We start from the raw sequence: 16266 nt of genomic DNA, 5'->3' as shown, positions 1-16266 counted from the left end.
TCCCCAGCGACGACGCTCGCTAGCATCTCCTCTCCCGCCCTATATCTTGCCTTTTCCTCTTCTCATATGCGTACCGGAAATGACCCACGTCATCTCAACACTGCCCGGCACTTGCCATTTTATCTATCAGGTCGTTCTTTCACCGTCGCCTTCGATCTAAGCATATTCCTGCAGCCATCTTTCGTCACAGCATCTTCTTCCGTCTTCTCCCTCTCGTTCCTCATCTCTTCTGATTTCTTCGCACCACTGTCTTGGTTTTCCCACGTCACCTCTGTCTGCGATCTAACAGGTCTGTTTTTTTTTGAGTGAAATCTTCATAATCTTTATTGCCTGTGTCTTCCGAAAATAGGCACAGTCGGTTGTTATTTATTTCTTTTCGATACTTTCCGGCGTTGTGGCTGCACTACGTCTCCAATATGGCCTCTTCCGAATCTCGCGGTTCACCTCCTCAGCGAAGCGGCAGCATTCCAGTCATCACCTTCCAGGAAGAACCCATGAGAACATGTGGTGATCGACCGTCCCCTGTGAGCCAAACCGGTGTGAGTATCTTGTAACCCTTCTTGTTGTCTTCATCCTTGTGAGGCGTCTTCCTCCGAGCCTCGTCCTATTCACCCGAGTTTCCTTCACAGCTGTGGACACTTCTGATGTGGTCTGCAGGACAACACATCGTTCGCTACTGCTGGCCAGAAGAATATCACTGTGCTTGCCACGTCGAAGCTAGTTAACCAAGCCGTTCCCAAGGCAAGCTCATCATATTCCACTGTCATTATCTGCCAAATCACTGACGAGACAAAATATAGCAGTCGGCAATCGAAGGGTCCTCCAACATGAGCGAGGCTTATCCCATGGACAAGCTTTTGGCAAGACTGTCGGAACAGCAAGCCGTGCTCAGCCAGCAGAACGAGGCACTCAAATCCGGAGATGACGATGGAAACATGTGCCAGCGACTCCCTGGACACACATCCTCCAGCAATTCCCTCCCAATCACACCGGCCACGGAGGGTTTCTCGTCTACTGCACCAAGCACCCGCCCAGCCAGTGCTACTCTCGAGGAAGGTCGCGCCGACTCTGACGAAGTCCTTCGCTTAAAGCTTCAGTTGGCACAGGCGCAGAACAAAATATCCAAGTTGGATCAAGAATTGTCCATCCGCACAATCAAGGCTGAACCGGATCTGCAAGCGATCAACACAGCTCGAGGCATGGGCACAGCCGCTCGTGACAGTGCCTGGATGGCAATGGATGACGATCATTCAGATACCAGCGAAGCCATGTCTACCACTACCTTCGCTCGCACTAAGGGCATTTGGGGAACCACCAAAGGGTCATTTGCTGGTGGCGCTCTTCAAGGAGCCGCAGCTGAGCCACAGCCAGGAACCTGGCTGGGAGGACGAGGCTTCAACCAGAGCTTCACTGACACGAGTTCGTCCTATCCCACGATGGAAGGATATCGTGGGGATCGCCTTAGCCCCGATCCAGATCTTGTGATGCGCCAGTCCGTCACCAGGCGATCAAACCGGTACGATCATCGCGCCACCAACTCCCACCACTTCAGCAATATTGGTTACAGCCATTTGAATGGACCAATGGCTCAATTTGAAGCAATGGGAGGCCCGATGGGCTCTGCAAACATGCACCCGCCCCCTGGACTGGGTGCCATGGGCATGGGGGGTTATGCTGGGTATCAGCAACAGCCCGTCGGAACTCCGCTGTCTCCTCATGCGTCCGAATTTACATCCAAGACCCACTGGAAGAACGAAGTAAGTACAAAGCCATGTCCGTGCATTCTCTCACATCACCTGTTAATCCTGACCGAAGGGGCTTCCAACCGAGGGCCCAACCTATTTGCCCCCAACTGAACCTCTTAACTATCGTCGTCTTCTCGATCGTAATGTGACGTGCAATTGGAAATACATAGTCGATAAGATTGTGTGCAATAATGATCAGCAAGCCTCCATATTCTTACAGCAAAAGCTAAAAGTTGGCACACCGGACCAGAAATACGACATTGTTGAGGCCATTGTGGCCCAGGCTTATCCTCTGATGGTAAACAGATTTGGCAATTTCTTAGTTCAGAGATGCTTTGAGCACGGAACCCCTGAGCAGGTGATTAAGATTGCCCAGGCTATCCGTGGCAATACTCTCAACTTGTCCATGGACCCCTTTGGGTGTCATGTCGTTCAAAAGGCATTTGATTCGGTCCCCGAAGAGTACAAGGCAATCATGGTCCACGAGCTTCTCCGCCGCATCCCTGAAACAGTTATACATCGATATGCTTGTCATGTATGGCAGAAGCTCTTTGAGCTTCGATGGACTGAATCTCCACCTCAAATCATGAAATACGTTAATGAAGCTTTGCGCGGAATGTGGCACGAAGTAGCTCTGGGGGAAACTGGTAGCTTGGTTGTTCAAAATATCTTTGAGAATTGTTTGGAGGAAGACAAGGTCAGTGTCTTTGAGGAGCTCAACGAGGATCCCTCACAATCGTCTTGGCTAACTGTCTGGTAGCGTCCCTGCATCGAGGAAGTCCTTGCCAACATCGACATTGTTGCGCATGGGCAATTCGGAAACTGGTGCATCCAGCACATCTGCGAGCACGGCGCGCCACCGGACCGTGGTAGGGCTGTTGACCACGTCATTCGTTACGCTGCCGAGTATAGCACTGATCAATTTGCTTCCAAGGTGGTGGAGAAGTGCTTGAAGATTGGGAACAGTGAGTTCTTGGGTCGTTATCTGGACCGTGTCTGTGAAGGGCGCTTGGACCGGACTCGCATCCCGCTGATTGACATTGCGAGTGACCAGTATGGCAATTATCTTGTGCAATGGATTCTTAACAATGCTACACCTCAGCACCGCGAGATGGTGGCGGCCCACATTCGAAAGCATATGGTTTCTCTCCGGGGCTCCAAGTTTGGATCCCGAGTTGGCATGCTTTGCACCAATCACGCCGTCACTACGCGGCCCGGGCCTGGAGTTGGGCCTGGTATGGGTGGTCGTATGGGTCCTGGGCCACGATTTGCAGGGGCATATCGTTAGGCGAACCTTTGTGTGTGTGTAGTCGGATCTTGAAGTCATTATCGCCTTTGCATAATATAAGAATTTTGCTTTACAACCTTTGGCCTGGTGTGTCTGAGCTGCTGCAGCAGTGCAGTAGTGCGAATAATGGACGAAGCTTGAAGGATAACAAAGATGCTGGTGTTTCCCTGTAGGCACGTATTATACCCATGACAAGTGATTCTAAGTGGGATTCAAGGAAATTTGCCTCGACTTTGAACTCATGTCCATTGATGGGGGCCATTGAGACCACATGAACAAGAAAGCCGGGAGCAGTAACGCCCTATCAAGATGCAAATGAATGCTTGAACAGGAGATGGGAATAAAACAGAAGGAAATAAAGAAAAAGAAAGCGCGCAATAATGTGGAAGATTAAGATGCGACGGCATCAGCTGCCGAAGTTGCTTCGGCAGATTCGGTGTCGAGCTGGGGAAACTCTCTGTCAAGAGCTTTGGGAAGATTCACTTCTGTGGTAATATGCGTCGTGCCCCTTTCCCAAGGCTTCTTGGGAGCCGCTCGAGAACCAATGGGTTTCACCGACTGTGATGAATGATTAGACTGGTTTTCTGTACAGATAGGGAGCGCTAGATGGAGGAGGAGGAGAAGGAGAAGGAGAAGGAGAAGGAGAAGGAGAAGGAGAAAGCTAAGACTTACGGGATCCCTGACAACAGTATTGGGAATCTGCTTGATGCCGGGAATAGGTTTCCCCTCCTGCAAGAGCTTGAGCATCTCGGCAAAACCCATCGGGTAGCTCGGCTCATTTCCAGAAGCGTTCTCGGCTGCGGCCGTACGGTCCACGTACAGGTCGGCCCTGGGGGCAGCCTGTTGCCAGGGAAGCAGAGGTTCAGAGGGTGAGGCTGCTGGCGCGGAGCGGTATTCCTGTGGTAGAAGCTGGGGCGGTTTGTGGTCGGGGTGTCTGGACAGCCAGTCTTTGTACTTGGCGAAGTCGATATGGACGCCTATGCGCTGGGCGTAGTAGAAGATGCGGGCGTGGACGGCCATGTCGGGGGGGGAGCCGGATGTGTTTGGGGGCCCGAGGATGGCGGACAGACCGGACTGGCGGCGTTAGCTGGGGGAGCTGGGGGAGCTGGGGGGGAGGACGAGATCAGGACGCGTACGAGGAAGGTCGTGTCTTTTGTCCAGGGATAGGCGTCAAAGGCTTGATATATTGAGTCTTCGTTTTTGAGGGAGCGGATGCGGTCGGCCCCCGGGAGGGACGGCTCCGGCTGAGCCATTCTTTTTTTTTTCTTTTGGACTGTTGTTGATGATCCGGCAAGATTGGGCAGAGAGGGTATGGAATTGGGTCGGGGTCGGGTCGGGATGGGAACATGAGATGCGGGGGCGGCGGGATCTGATCTGATATGCGGAAGCGAGCTGCTTGCATGCGGCTCGGGACGCTTGGATTTGAGGGTGTCATTGCGCTGCGCGTGTAGCTCAGACAACACTCGGCGTGAGTACATTATTACTGTCATTATTTCTAGATACCATTGTGTTTGTCGAGATCATATTGTCGTCTGGATTGGTCGTGCTGCGGGCTGGGCTTGGACGACGCCAAATTCCAACGGCAGGTAGTTGAGATTTGGGGTTTGGAGCTGCGTATACTGTAAGTACTACGTAGTTACATAGATACTTTAGTGGAGAGTGCGGAGTACCTAAGTACCTACCTACCTACTTAAGGTACCTAGGTACCTACCTACTTAAGCAAGTATGCTGGCACGCTGCTCCGCCAATTCCGTGCCGGCATTCCCTGTGTACAGTGTACGTGAATGATCTCTCGTCAACTCCCGCCGCCACCTCCTGCGCCCCCATCTGCTCTGTCTGCCCTCTCTCATCATCCCCCATCAATCGATCCATCGAGGAGCCGTGCCTTCATCATTTTGTCGGCCAGCCACCGTCGCAGCCTGCACCGTTCGCACGACTGGGTGGTCTCGACATTCGATTCTCGCAGCCAGCTTGCGACACCGGACGTCTCTCCATCGCCCCATCTCCATCACCGCCGCCCCGATGCACCGGGCAGCCCTGAGAGCGTTCCGGACGACATTCACTTGCTCCAGTGCCGTCCGCAACCTCTCCCGTGCCTCACGAACATCCCGCCGAGCCCTCTTCGCCGCCAGCCAAGCCGCTCATCGCCAGCCCGCTGCTAATGAGCCTCTGAGATCCTCCATGTACTTCCGCCGCTTGCCCGCCGCCTTAATCTCCGGTATTGTCGTTGGATACGGCGCCTGGTACTCGTACAACTCGACAGGCAGCGTTCCCGGGAGCCCCTTCGTCGCGCGAAGCTTTACTTCCACCCAGGGCGCGAGCGATGCCCTGCCGACCAGGACTGTTCTCGTTGTCGGCGCAGACGAGCTCCGACAAGGCACCATTGTGGGGGAAGGGCCTATCCTAAAGCCCACGGTCGACGGCCGTCGGATTGTCGAGATGTTGACCCCGGAGCAGGCTACCGAGAAGTTGAGGGCGCTGGAGCAGTCATTCTCTGTGAGCAGGGGACGGGGTGTGACGAGGTACGATCTCGTCCAGTTGCCGAGTAATGATCCTATCGAGGACGACCATGCCGAGAAGATTGTCCAGGTTCCCAGCCGGTCTGCTGGTGTCGACGGAACGAGCAGCGACTGGATGTTCTGGGGTGTCTTTGACGGTCATTCGTGAGTCTGCCCATTAGCCTGTTAATCCTGCCCGGAATATATACCCAATTTTCATGGTCATTCTCACTATTGCTGTTATTGTTATTATTTTGTCCCCTTGATCCATGTACTGATGCTTCCCCAGCGGCTGGACAACGTCAGCAACTCTTCGCGAAAGTCTCATCAACTACGTCGCCCGCGAACTCAACGAGACGTACAAATCCTCCAAAAGCGGCCCCCCTACCAACGAAGCCATCGACTCGGCCATCAAAACGGGCTTCAACCGCCTCGACGACGAAATCGTCCACAAGAGCGTAGAAAAGGTCTTCAAGGCCAGCTCCAAGGCCGTGGCCGCCGAGCTCCTCCAGCCCGCCCTCTCGGGCTCCTGCGCCCTCCTCTCCTTCTACGACAGCCGCAGCAACCTCCTACGCGTAGCCTGCACCGGCGACTCGCGCGCCGTCCTTGGCCGCCGCTCAGAGTCCGGCAAATGGACCGCCACCGCACTCTCCGAGGACCAGACGGGTGGCAATCCCGGCGAGGCCGCACGCATCCGCAAGGAGCACCCCGGCGAGGACGGCGTCGTCCGCAACGGCCGCGTCCTCGGCGGCCTCGAGCCGACCCGGGCCTTTGGCGACGCCGTCTACAAGTGGTCCCGCGACGTGGCCGGCAAGCTGCGCACGTCCTTCTTCGGCCGCAGCCCCTCCGCCATGCTCAAAACGCCGCCCTACGTCACCGCCGAGCCCGTCGTCACCACCACCAAAGTCAGCCCCGAAAAGGGCGACTTCCTTGTCCTCGCCACCGACGGCCTCTGGGAGATGCTCACCAACGAAGAAGTCGTCGGCCTCGTGGGCCAATGGATAGAAAACCAGGCCGCCTCGTCATCCGGCCCGTCGTCACGGTCCCAGTTCGAAGCGGCGTGGTCCAAGATCTTTGGGTCGCAGAGCAAGCCGCTCCCCGTGGAGCAGTCCAAGACGGAAGGAAGCGACGGCCAGCGGGCGCCCATCCGTCTCCAGCAGTGGGGCATCAACCCCGACGCCAAAGACCGCTTCATCGTCAAGGACAAAAACGTGGCTACGCACCTGGTCAGGAATGCGTTGGGCGGCAACAACGACGAGCAGGTGAGGGCTCTGCTCACTCTTCCGTCTCCCTTTTCCAGAAGATACCGGTACGTTTCTCCTCCTCTCTCTCCGTGGCAAAACATTTCCATCACGCGCCATCAGTAGTACTAACTCAGCCAAGGGACGACTTGACAGTCCAGGTGATTTTCTTTGGAGACGGCCCCAAAACAGGCGAGGTTACGATAAATCTCGATGCTACTGCCGAGACAGCCAAGCCCCGGCCCAAGCTGTAATTGACTCGGGCAGCTTCTTTGCTTTTTGCATGACACAAGTGTTCACGGCTTGTCCGGCGCATGTGACGCGGGGTCAGCGTGTGTATTGCAGCGAATTAAAACAGAACTAGAGCGGAAGAGCTTTGTGATTTTTAGCTCTACGGATGGACTAGGACGCAGGTAAACCGAGGATCGGTCATCCTTGTAACAGTTTCCCAATAATGAAATTTCGAAAATCCTAGCCACTCGATTGAATTCATATTACGCCAAATTTCCTGGGTACCCCTTGTCCGACCTAAACGCCAGATATGGGCCCAGAACGTGACAGTGATGTATCAGGGCGGGGGAAGCCGCTGGCTCTGCGAGTTGGCGGACTAGACATCGTCCTCTGGCCAGAGCAGCTTGCTGTCCCTTGAACTGTGCAGTATTTTCACAAATACGCCTAGCCAAATTATGATGAGGATTATTGCCGCAATGGCACCGAATAGATGCAAGCCATTGCTTTTGAACTTGTCGCCCATGACCTCTGTGGCCACGACCTGTGCAACATGTGAGGCGGGTAATGCACAAGGATGGCTGACGCGTGAATTTCCACAGAGACCCGAAAGACACTAGGAGAAACCACATGGACAGTCCCCAGTGACTCCCCACAGCCAAAGGGCTACAAGTAGGGACGCACAATTAAATGTACTGATCGGGCATCGACGTACCAACACTGGTAGCGGTGAGTCCAAACGGTCCAATGAATATAAACTGAGCAGTTAGCGTACGTCTTTGATGACCCGAGTTGTTGACCTATACCTCCTGACCGTTGCATGTTTTGTGGTAGCTTCTGGGTCATGAGACAAGGCCGCAGAGATCATAAAAGCAATCACACACCTTGTTCCTTGTGTTGTTGTTTCGCAAAGGGCAACAGCGGCGATCTCTATAAACGGGTGGTGTCCCGACGTTTCCCCTGCAGCAATGAGGTTTGCGCCGAAAGGGCCGGTCGAAAGAAGCGGATACACAGGAAACACCCATGCAGGCGTCATGGCGTGAACGGAAGGTTCCCTGTCTTCGTATTAGAAACTATCGTTCTATGTGCTGACGTTGGAATCGTACAAGGTTGTCCACAGGATGAGGTACAGACTAGTGCTGGCTACCGCACCGAAGCCAGTGTAGATTCAAACAAGACGTCCATAGCTCGCAGTAGCCAAGCTCCACAATGGAGAACGCCGAATTGGCATATATTTATGAAAATTATGGCGGCTATGCTCTCGTAAGTTCGAGCCAAGCTACGGAGGTCGGGCAAGCTCACGAGACAAACTTTCGTGTGTCAGTGTGGCTTTGATACTGAGGGATATAGAAGTTGAAAGTCCAAGCATACAATCGCCGTTCGACTTGGTCGGTGGACGAGCAGCTTCCAGTGCGCATATAGACACGTAAAGAGATGAAAATATAATTCAAAAGGAAAAGAAGGATATTCTGGGCACAAACGAGACGCCGACAACGACGACCCAGTCCGCTTGATGGTATGCTGTGGCCAGCTTAGCGCTTGTTTCATTCTGGGGCCTCCTCCTGGAATTTCTCACCATAATGAAGTACATTGGCTATGCCAACCGCAGCCATTGTCTACAGGCGTGATTAGCGAGACGACAGATGTGGGTGTTTCCTTATATCATACCATTGCAAAGTAGGTCCATTGATAGCATGCTATCCGGTTTTGAGAGATACTTTACCACGTGGATGGAACGCATCTCCCAAAGCTGAATGGGTGTGAGACAACCGACTGGGCCGTCGGCGCCGAACACGTTGTTGGAGCCACCGACTGGGGCTGGGGCTGTCCAAGGCGAATTACACAGGCCAAGCTGGCCCCCATCATCGGGGGTCTCGTGCCCGCACCCATGGGAGTTGCCGGGCGTATTGGTATCGCTCACCACTTGGGCGTGGTTGGAGGCCATGTTGGCGGATCCAGATCCTCGGGTCTTCGAGCCAAAAGCTTGGAGATGAAATAGAAGATGACAAGGAGGCTCGGCTCGGCATGGGAGAAGGCGAGGTTAATATAAACCAGGTGTGTGAGAAAGACGATATGGTGCAAGACAATGGAGCCGACATTGGCCAAGGGCATGGTGCCTGGTTTTGAGGCGGGCACGAAAAGGCCCTGACGATGCCCGTGTCCTGTTTTTTATCATGGACTGGGCCAATTCATGGGCTACACTTTTCACGCCCCAGACCAAAGGGCAGTCGAATCCGTAGATGGATGGCTATCTGGATGGGAAGTCCCAAGATGTACACGGCAGCCGGCAAGCAAACTGGTGTTGCCTGGCGGTAGGTCGGTCGCTTCGAGAGGTGTTGGAAATGTATCAATGTACCGCTCGTGGTGGAGCAACAGTTTGCCGGTGCGAGTCGCAAGACGAATCAGCTGGAGAATTGCTCAAGATGCAGAGAATGGCCTAGTCATTTCGTGACTGAGCTAGCCGGCTTGTTGATTGAGGATGTGACGGTCGGATGTGGGCTCGGTTTATTGGCCAAGGAAGACGGTGGGATATGGGGGACAAGGTTGAATCAAGTCTTGGCTTCCCGAAGCATCAATGGGGATGTATGCATATCAAGGTAGAATAGTCACGAGGAGAAGAGGCGTGCTCCGCAGGTCCAAATGTGATGTGTGATGGTGGATTCGTCAATTTGTTGGTGTGAACTGTGCACCGAGCCCCAGGCAGGTCGCGGCTTGACAATGGCCAGTACTACCGTACCGACTACCTGCCCGGTGCCCAAGTACTTCAGTGCTTGAAGGTATAGCTACTTCAAGGTAAGCCAAGTACTCCGTACGTACTTCCAGCCTCGTCAGCTATTAGTTAGTTACAAGACAGCTGATCAGACTTTTGACCAGCTCATGACAATTTCTGGCCTGTCTTGCGATAGTTCTGCTGTCCTCAGAAACAGGGACCGCGCGCGTGCCTAGGTACCAGGTAAGTAGGTAGGTTAGGTACCTACGTAGCAGGTAGCTAAGAAGTTCTTGGGCAGTACGGAGAATCCAGCAGTCACATGGACTTCATCGTTGTAAATAACAAACAAGATGCTACCTGCACCACCACCAATCGTCAATGCTCAACAGACACACAGCCATGCGATAACATGCTTCCTGCAAATGCCAATCGGTCCAGCTCATTAACCATTGTCCTGTCTATTTTTTTGTACAAGAATACAATCCACACATGCACCAAATCGCTTCTCGGATTCCATGGTTGTCCGCTTTCGCGTGGCACGTGACGGTCACATCCCACGTGTCTCGGCCTGTCCAATGTCAATGTTCGCTTGCCAGCAAACAACTTCCACCCCAAGCCATCACTGAGAGTCCGTGACGGTGACGGCATGCGCGCAGAGTCGTGCGACGGGCCTTGTCTCCCACCATTGCACCCTCGGCTTAAACGGGTCACCGCCTCACAATCTCGATTGCGACCGCCGACAACTGAGTCGCTCGGCGCCCTCGTCTCGTCTGGTCTCGTCTCGTCTCGTCACGTCACGTCGAGCAGAGCAGAGAGCTCCTGTTGCAACAAACATCACACGGCCACGGCCAAACGTTACTTACAATGACCTTCACAAACGCCCCCGTCACCAGACTGCTGGTCCTCGGACTCGTCGCCACCTCCATCGGCGCCAGCATGCTCGACGTCAAGCACTACTTCTACATCTCCATCGACACACACTTGTGGAAGTATAGACAATTTTGGAGGTTGCTCGCCTATCAACTGTGCTATACCAACTCGACCGAGGTGCTGTTTGCAGCCATGTCGCTGTATAACCTACGAGTCGTTGAGCGCATGTGGGGGTCGAGGAAATACGCCGTGAGTAGTTATACGTAGCGCCAGTCACCAAAAGCACCATGTCGTTGCATCAAGTCTAGTCTAACAGCGTCATCAGTCATTCGTCGTCGTCTGTTCCCTCTTCACCGCCATCATTCCTCCCCTCCTCATGGGCGTCTTGCGGCCACTTTCAGCAGGCTTCTTCAACTACATGCCTGCCGGCCCAACCCCAATCGTCTTTGCCCTACTGGCCCAGTACCACTCCATGGTTCCCCATGTGTACAAATACCGAGTGGCAACGTCACAAAACATCCAATCGAGCGACTCGTCTGGTCTTACCTTGTCTGACAAATCGTACCAGTACGCTATTGCTCTTCATTTGTCCTTGCTAGAATGGCCCGGCTCGGTGCTCGGTGCCTTTGTTGGCTGGGCGGTGGGAAACGCTTGGCGGGGAGGCCTGATACCTGCCTCCCTGGTGACGTGGCGACTGCCAGGGTGGATGGTGGGACTTCGCTCTCACAGACGTGGTGCCGAGTTTGAGGGTTTGCGCCGACGTCTGGAAGGAGAAAACGGCTCGGCCACTGGCGTGTCTTCTAGTCTTCCGGCCTCTGACGGCCAGCACGCAGAACGAAGACGAACCATGGGGCAGCAGATTGTAGACCAGTTTCGGGAGGCTTTATAGAATAGAATGCGACGATGATGACATGTAGATCGAATTTCGTGTTTTACTGCAAAAGTTGGCAAGCCACTTTGCATCCTCAATCAAACATAACTCTGCCATGGGCCACGCATCTTACTCGAGCGCCATTCCCTCGTAACAGCAAGCCACGCCCGGCAATGGACCCTTTGAGCAGACACAGGCTGATTCCACAATGATGCTCGTGGCATTTTATCAACGCGTCAGTAGACGACTGCAAGGCGGCAATGCGCAAAACACTTCAGCCGGTACTCCGCGTGGCTGGGCACAAATCAGTCACCTAGCAATTGTGGCTGCCGGACCATTGGACAAACATAAAATGTACGGAGTACGGGTATGAAGTAACGTTGCTTGGAGCAGTAATTACGCGGCTGTAGATTCGGGATTCTGGGAAAACAACAGGGAATTTTTTCACGCTCCAAAGCAGACTTCTGTGCCAAATCGAGCATCGATGCCGAGAGTCATTGAATCTTGCTGATGACGCGACGGAGCGACGTTGCAACGGACAGAGACGTGTAGCATTACAGGCGTTTGAGCCCGGCATTTGTCCACGGCGTCACCAAGCTTATCTTCCGTGCCTTGGCAAGGCAAACAGCATGGCGGCAAAAAACACAGGACCAGGCTGGGGAGCGGGAGAGCGTGGCCCGAATTGTAAATGACTGGATGCGGCGCAGAGTAAGCGACAGGGGAGAATTTGCGCATTCCTTTGCACAGCTGGTTGATGGCCAGAGAGGGGAATGTGCTCGTCTCGGGTAGAAACACCGTCGATTGACCTTTTTTTTTGGTTTGCCCACCGGGTCAAGGTCTTGGGCCGGCGAGACGCAGGGTTCATTCTCTCCATATCGTAGCGAGAGGCGTCTGAGAGAGAAGGCCATCAGTGTCTCGAATAGCTTGGTTGTCGAGGGTCTGGAGTCTGGACATGGAGGGGAGTGAAAATGTAGATCTGGAAAAGGAAAGCAGCAACTGGCATGGTCGGCTGGGCTGCTTACGTCAATTGGCCCGTCTGGTCAGCCCGTCATCAGCCATCATCAGCTGCTGTGCTGTTTCCGGCCGGCCCCTGCAGGTCCCCAGGTCCCCAGGTCTCCGTCCCCAGGGCCCCCTCTTCCAGCCGCACGCCCGCCTATCGTGTGGCTCCTGGCCCAATCTGGACACCACCTTTTTGCTTCGCTTTTGACACCCTCCTTTTCCAAATGCCAACCCCAACTTCCCCGAGGCTCGAGTCCAACCTCCCAGCCCCGAATCATCGTGCCACGGCCCTTTCCTGCCATCCTGCGCTTCTCTCCTTGCTTACCTGTACGTACCATCACCACCTTTGTCGGCCCTTTAATTTGTTTTTTTTTTCTTTAAAAAATTCAACTCTTTCGGTTCCCCTTCTCTCCCTGTCTCTCTCTCTGGATCATCCTGCACCTGTGCTTAGTTAGACCTTGCATTGCTGCTGACAAGGAAGGTATTTAGCGTCTTGCCTCCCATCTCTGTGCCTCGACCTGTCTCTGGTTTTCCCATAACACAGCTACGGAGTACCGCGACTTGCTATCAACAGAACACACCAGAGCTCTTCCCCTGTCTACCTCGCAGCAACCGAAAAACATCGAACTCCATGGCGATTTAGCGCGGCTTCTCTTGTTCCCGCAACCCGACCTCCTCTCATCTTTTCTTTGTCCTCCTCTCCCAATGTGCTCATGAATCAATTATCCGCGGACTGGTGTATTAAAACAAACCGGTTGATACTATGAACGGCTACTACCCGACGGGTAGAACCCCATATGACTACGGTGCCGCAAGCCTGTCATCACAGAATTCGAATCCTGCCAACAAACCCCAAGCATATGCACAGGATGGCAATCCGACTGAATTCGCGCAGGTTGTGCCGCAGTACAAAGTAAGAAGTCGGGAGAGGGCCCGAGACTTGTGCCCGTATCCATGACTTCCCTGGGGAAACACTCGTGAGGACATGGTGCTAACGCACTGTAGGCACCGGACCCGAATTCAACACCGCGGTCAGCACGCGTCGACTTGAAAGATCCAATCCAAGTCCACTTGCTCACCGAGACGGCTCTTTCGGATAGCAGGGGATACGAGATCTTGTCACAGGAAGAAGTGGACGAACTGAAAAAGCAAGCTGCGCTCCTCGCCCAGCGTGTAGAGACCACGAGATCCAACCTCGCCATACAATCCAAATATCGAGATGCCACGGCGTCCATGGCTCGACTCAACGCCCTCAGTCAAAATGACGAGCCGCACAACCGAGAAGCTGAACGCGAGAGAATTGAGAATGAGCGCAAGTGCGACGAGCTAGCTGCGGAATTGCTCAATCTGGAAAAGCGACTGTTGATTCCCCATCGGAAAATCGTCGAGCATACCGCTGCCATCCTCCAACTAACTCACAAGGCCAGCAGAAAAAAGAATGCACCTCAAAATGGACAGCCTTTGAACGGTATCCCCGGAAGCCCCGAAAGCCTATATACCTACTCGCACGGCAGAAATAGTCTCGATCAGGCTGGCGATGACACATACTTCGATGACCCGAGCGCTTACCATCTCGATGGAGTTGATCGACCAAGAAAGAATGCTATTGAGATTCCTCTCAAGTCTCCAGTTCGTGAGCAGAATCAGCTTAGGGTGGAACTGGATCGTATGCGCGAGGAGAATTCATACTTACGGTCTCAAACTGATGGCCTGTTGAAACGGCTTCGAAGGCTCAATGTGTCCATGCGAGACACCATTGTCCGATTTAATCCAGAGATCAACCAAGGATATGATGAGCCGCCTCAGGTATCTACAACCCCAGACTTCAAAATCGCAGACTTGCTCAATGCTCAGCTTGAGTATCTCGAGAGTGGTCTAGTTGCCGTTCAGGCCGAGCAAGACACATTCGCGGGTGGAATTGGAATGGGAGAGCGTCTCGAGGCCATGAATCTTCAGTTACGAGATCTCCTTATGACGTCTGATCCTCATTACACGCCAACACAGCTACCACTCGACTCGGATGTCAACGGTCAAATGTCATACCTGGAAGATTCAATTCGATCTGTCGACTCCCACGTCGCACGCGCCAACTCTCCATCCAAGGCACACGATGATGCCGGCCCCATGTTAGCTAATTTGTGGGTTTCGATGCAGACGGGCTTCGCGGAAGCCAAAGAACGCATGGATGACCGCAAGAGAAGCCAGATCGAGAAAGGCATCACAGAGGACGATATGTCTGATGATGAAGACTTTGACACTGTGGAGTCGTATTCTTTGGGGTCGTTCGTTGACAGGGTGCAGCGCATCCATGCGCAAGCCATTACTCTGAGAGACCAGAAGTATGTCCTCAAGCGACAGATTAGGCAGCAGCGGGAGCTCAACAAGTCGGACGGCGAAAAAGACAAGGAGCTGGAGCGCAAACAGAGGGATCTCGAGGAAGCCAGACAGCAGTTCAACGTCGCTGAAAAGAGCCGCAAGGACGCTGAAGAAAAGCTCTCCACCATGATGTCCGACTTTGAGAAGGCCAGGGAGGCCGCAGACCGCTCTGAAGCTGTCACGCTAGAACTTGAAGCGTGCAAGGCTCAAATCACCCAACTCGAGCAGGGCCTCGAGGCTACTCAAACCAGCTTAGCAGCTGCAGAGTCCGGAAACCAAGGGTCCGAAAGCAAACTCGCCACAGTCAATGCTCAGATCGAAGAGCTTACCCAAGGAAAGATTGCGGCAGAGACAGCCGTCCAAAGCCTGCGGGTTGAACTGTCGGCCAAGAAACAGGAAATTAGTGACACAAAAAGAAAGGTGGACGACCTGGAATCAGAAATGGTTGATCTGAAACTCGATTTAACTGTTGCCAAAGCCGAACTAGACGGTGCTTATGGGTCCCGTGCAGAGCGTGCAGCGGATGTCGCAGCCTTGAGGGAGGACGGCAAGATGGACAAACTCAAGGAGGAGATCAAGAGGCTTCAAGGAGACATCGACGAACTCAGAAGAAAGGACCAAGAACTCAGGAAGGAGCTTCAGGGCATGACAGACGAGTGTCAGAGGATCACCAGCGAATCTGTTGGATTAACAGGCGAGTTGGACGACGCTCTAAGAGTCAAGGACAAGCTCAAAGAGGAGCTGCATAATATGCAAGAGAAGATGGCAAAACTACAGGAGGACCTGGACAACGAGCGACTCAGGACTCCAAGCGATGGGTCCAGGCCAGGAGCTGGCGCATCAGTGCTGAGCGAGCGGTTCCGGGCGACGATGAGGGAAGAACGAAAGAGGTTCCAGGATGACCTAAAGGTGCGTACAAACCACACTCGTAGTCGGCAGGGGGGGGGGGTGTTCGCATACTAACAGTTGTACAGGAGGAACGCCTCAAGTACCGCAAGTTGGAAGAAGAGCTCAGCAAACTAAAGCGCAATTTGGGGCCTGGCAAGAGTTCTCTTACTCCACGCTAGAACAGGTCACAGTGCATAGCCCGACTCTACAGCTTCTACCATGTCATTCACCCCTTGTTTTGTATATTTTCTTTGCGCCACCATTATTGACATTGGATTTGATCTTGTGGGCTTTTTGCATATTGGGCCATTGACGTTGTTTCAAAATGTCGCTCTTGGATATAAAAGAAACAGAAGCAGACAAGGAGCATGGATATTTTGCAGTGTTTGTCCACAATCTTGTGTCTGGATTCATACATTTCTCTTTGTACGCATGTCAAGGCACTAGAGCCTGCTTTCACTTCCCTCTTTTTGTTTCTTTTTTCCTTTTTTTTTTTTTATGCCTGTGTCGGAAACATAGATAAAGGACATTTGGGTTGTTAGATTATTTTCA

The 16266-nt window shown here is 53.4% G+C and overlaps 5 protein-coding genes across 5 annotated transcripts; 4 read left to right on the top strand and 1 right to left on the bottom strand.

The window, feature by feature from the left end:
- Positions 1 to 416: 416 nt before the first annotated feature.
- Positions 417 to 3033, top strand: MAM_00954 (Pumilio-family RNA binding repeat protein; the record flags this gene model as incomplete). Its single annotated transcript, XM_040819753.1, has 4 exons — positions 417 to 539; positions 801 to 1757; positions 1816 to 2442; positions 2506 to 3033. 4 exons carry the CDS (start codon positions 417 to 419, stop codon positions 3031 to 3033), a joined length of 2235 nt encoding a protein of 744 aa, XP_040683018.1.
- Positions 3034 to 3423: 390 nt separating this feature from the next.
- MAM_00953 (uncharacterized protein) lies at positions 3424 to 4053 on the bottom strand (the record flags this gene model as incomplete). The annotated part of the gene is made up of 2 exons (XM_040819752.1): positions 3424 to 3591; positions 3706 to 4053. 2 exons carry the CDS (start codon positions 4051 to 4053, stop codon positions 3424 to 3426), a joined length of 516 nt encoding a protein of 171 aa, XP_040683017.1.
- Positions 4054 to 5055: 1002 nt separating this feature from the next.
- Positions 5056 to 7026, top strand: MAM_00952 (protein phosphatase 2C; the record flags this gene model as incomplete). The annotated part of the gene is made up of 3 exons (XM_040819751.1): positions 5056 to 5696; positions 5821 to 6840; positions 6915 to 7026. 3 exons carry the CDS (start codon positions 5056 to 5058, stop codon positions 7024 to 7026), a joined length of 1773 nt encoding a protein of 590 aa, XP_040683016.1.
- Positions 7027 to 10574: 3548 nt separating this feature from the next.
- On the top strand, positions 10575 to 11469 carry MAM_00951 (uncharacterized protein; the record flags this gene model as incomplete). The annotated part of the gene is made up of 2 exons (XM_040819750.1): positions 10575 to 10829; positions 10906 to 11469. 2 exons carry the CDS (start codon positions 10575 to 10577, stop codon positions 11467 to 11469), a joined length of 819 nt encoding a protein of 272 aa, XP_040683015.1.
- A 1744-nt stretch (positions 11470 to 13213) lies between these two features.
- On the top strand, positions 13214 to 15893 carry MAM_00950 (involucrin repeat protein; the record flags this gene model as incomplete). Its single annotated transcript, XM_040819749.1, has 3 exons — positions 13214 to 13363; positions 13456 to 15735; positions 15801 to 15893. 3 exons carry the CDS (start codon positions 13214 to 13216, stop codon positions 15891 to 15893), a joined length of 2523 nt encoding a protein of 840 aa, XP_040683014.1.
- Between the last annotated feature and the right edge of the window lie 373 nt (positions 15894 to 16266).

The sequence above is a fragment of the Metarhizium album genome (assembly GCF_000804445.1).
Source record: "Metarhizium album ARSEF 1941 chromosome Unknown scaffold_1, whole genome shotgun sequence".
NCBI lineage: Eukaryota > Fungi > Ascomycota > Sordariomycetes > Hypocreales > Clavicipitaceae > Metarhizium > Metarhizium album.
The sequence above is the reverse complement of the archived record's forward strand: the minus strand, read 5'-3'. Positions and strand labels throughout refer to the sequence as shown.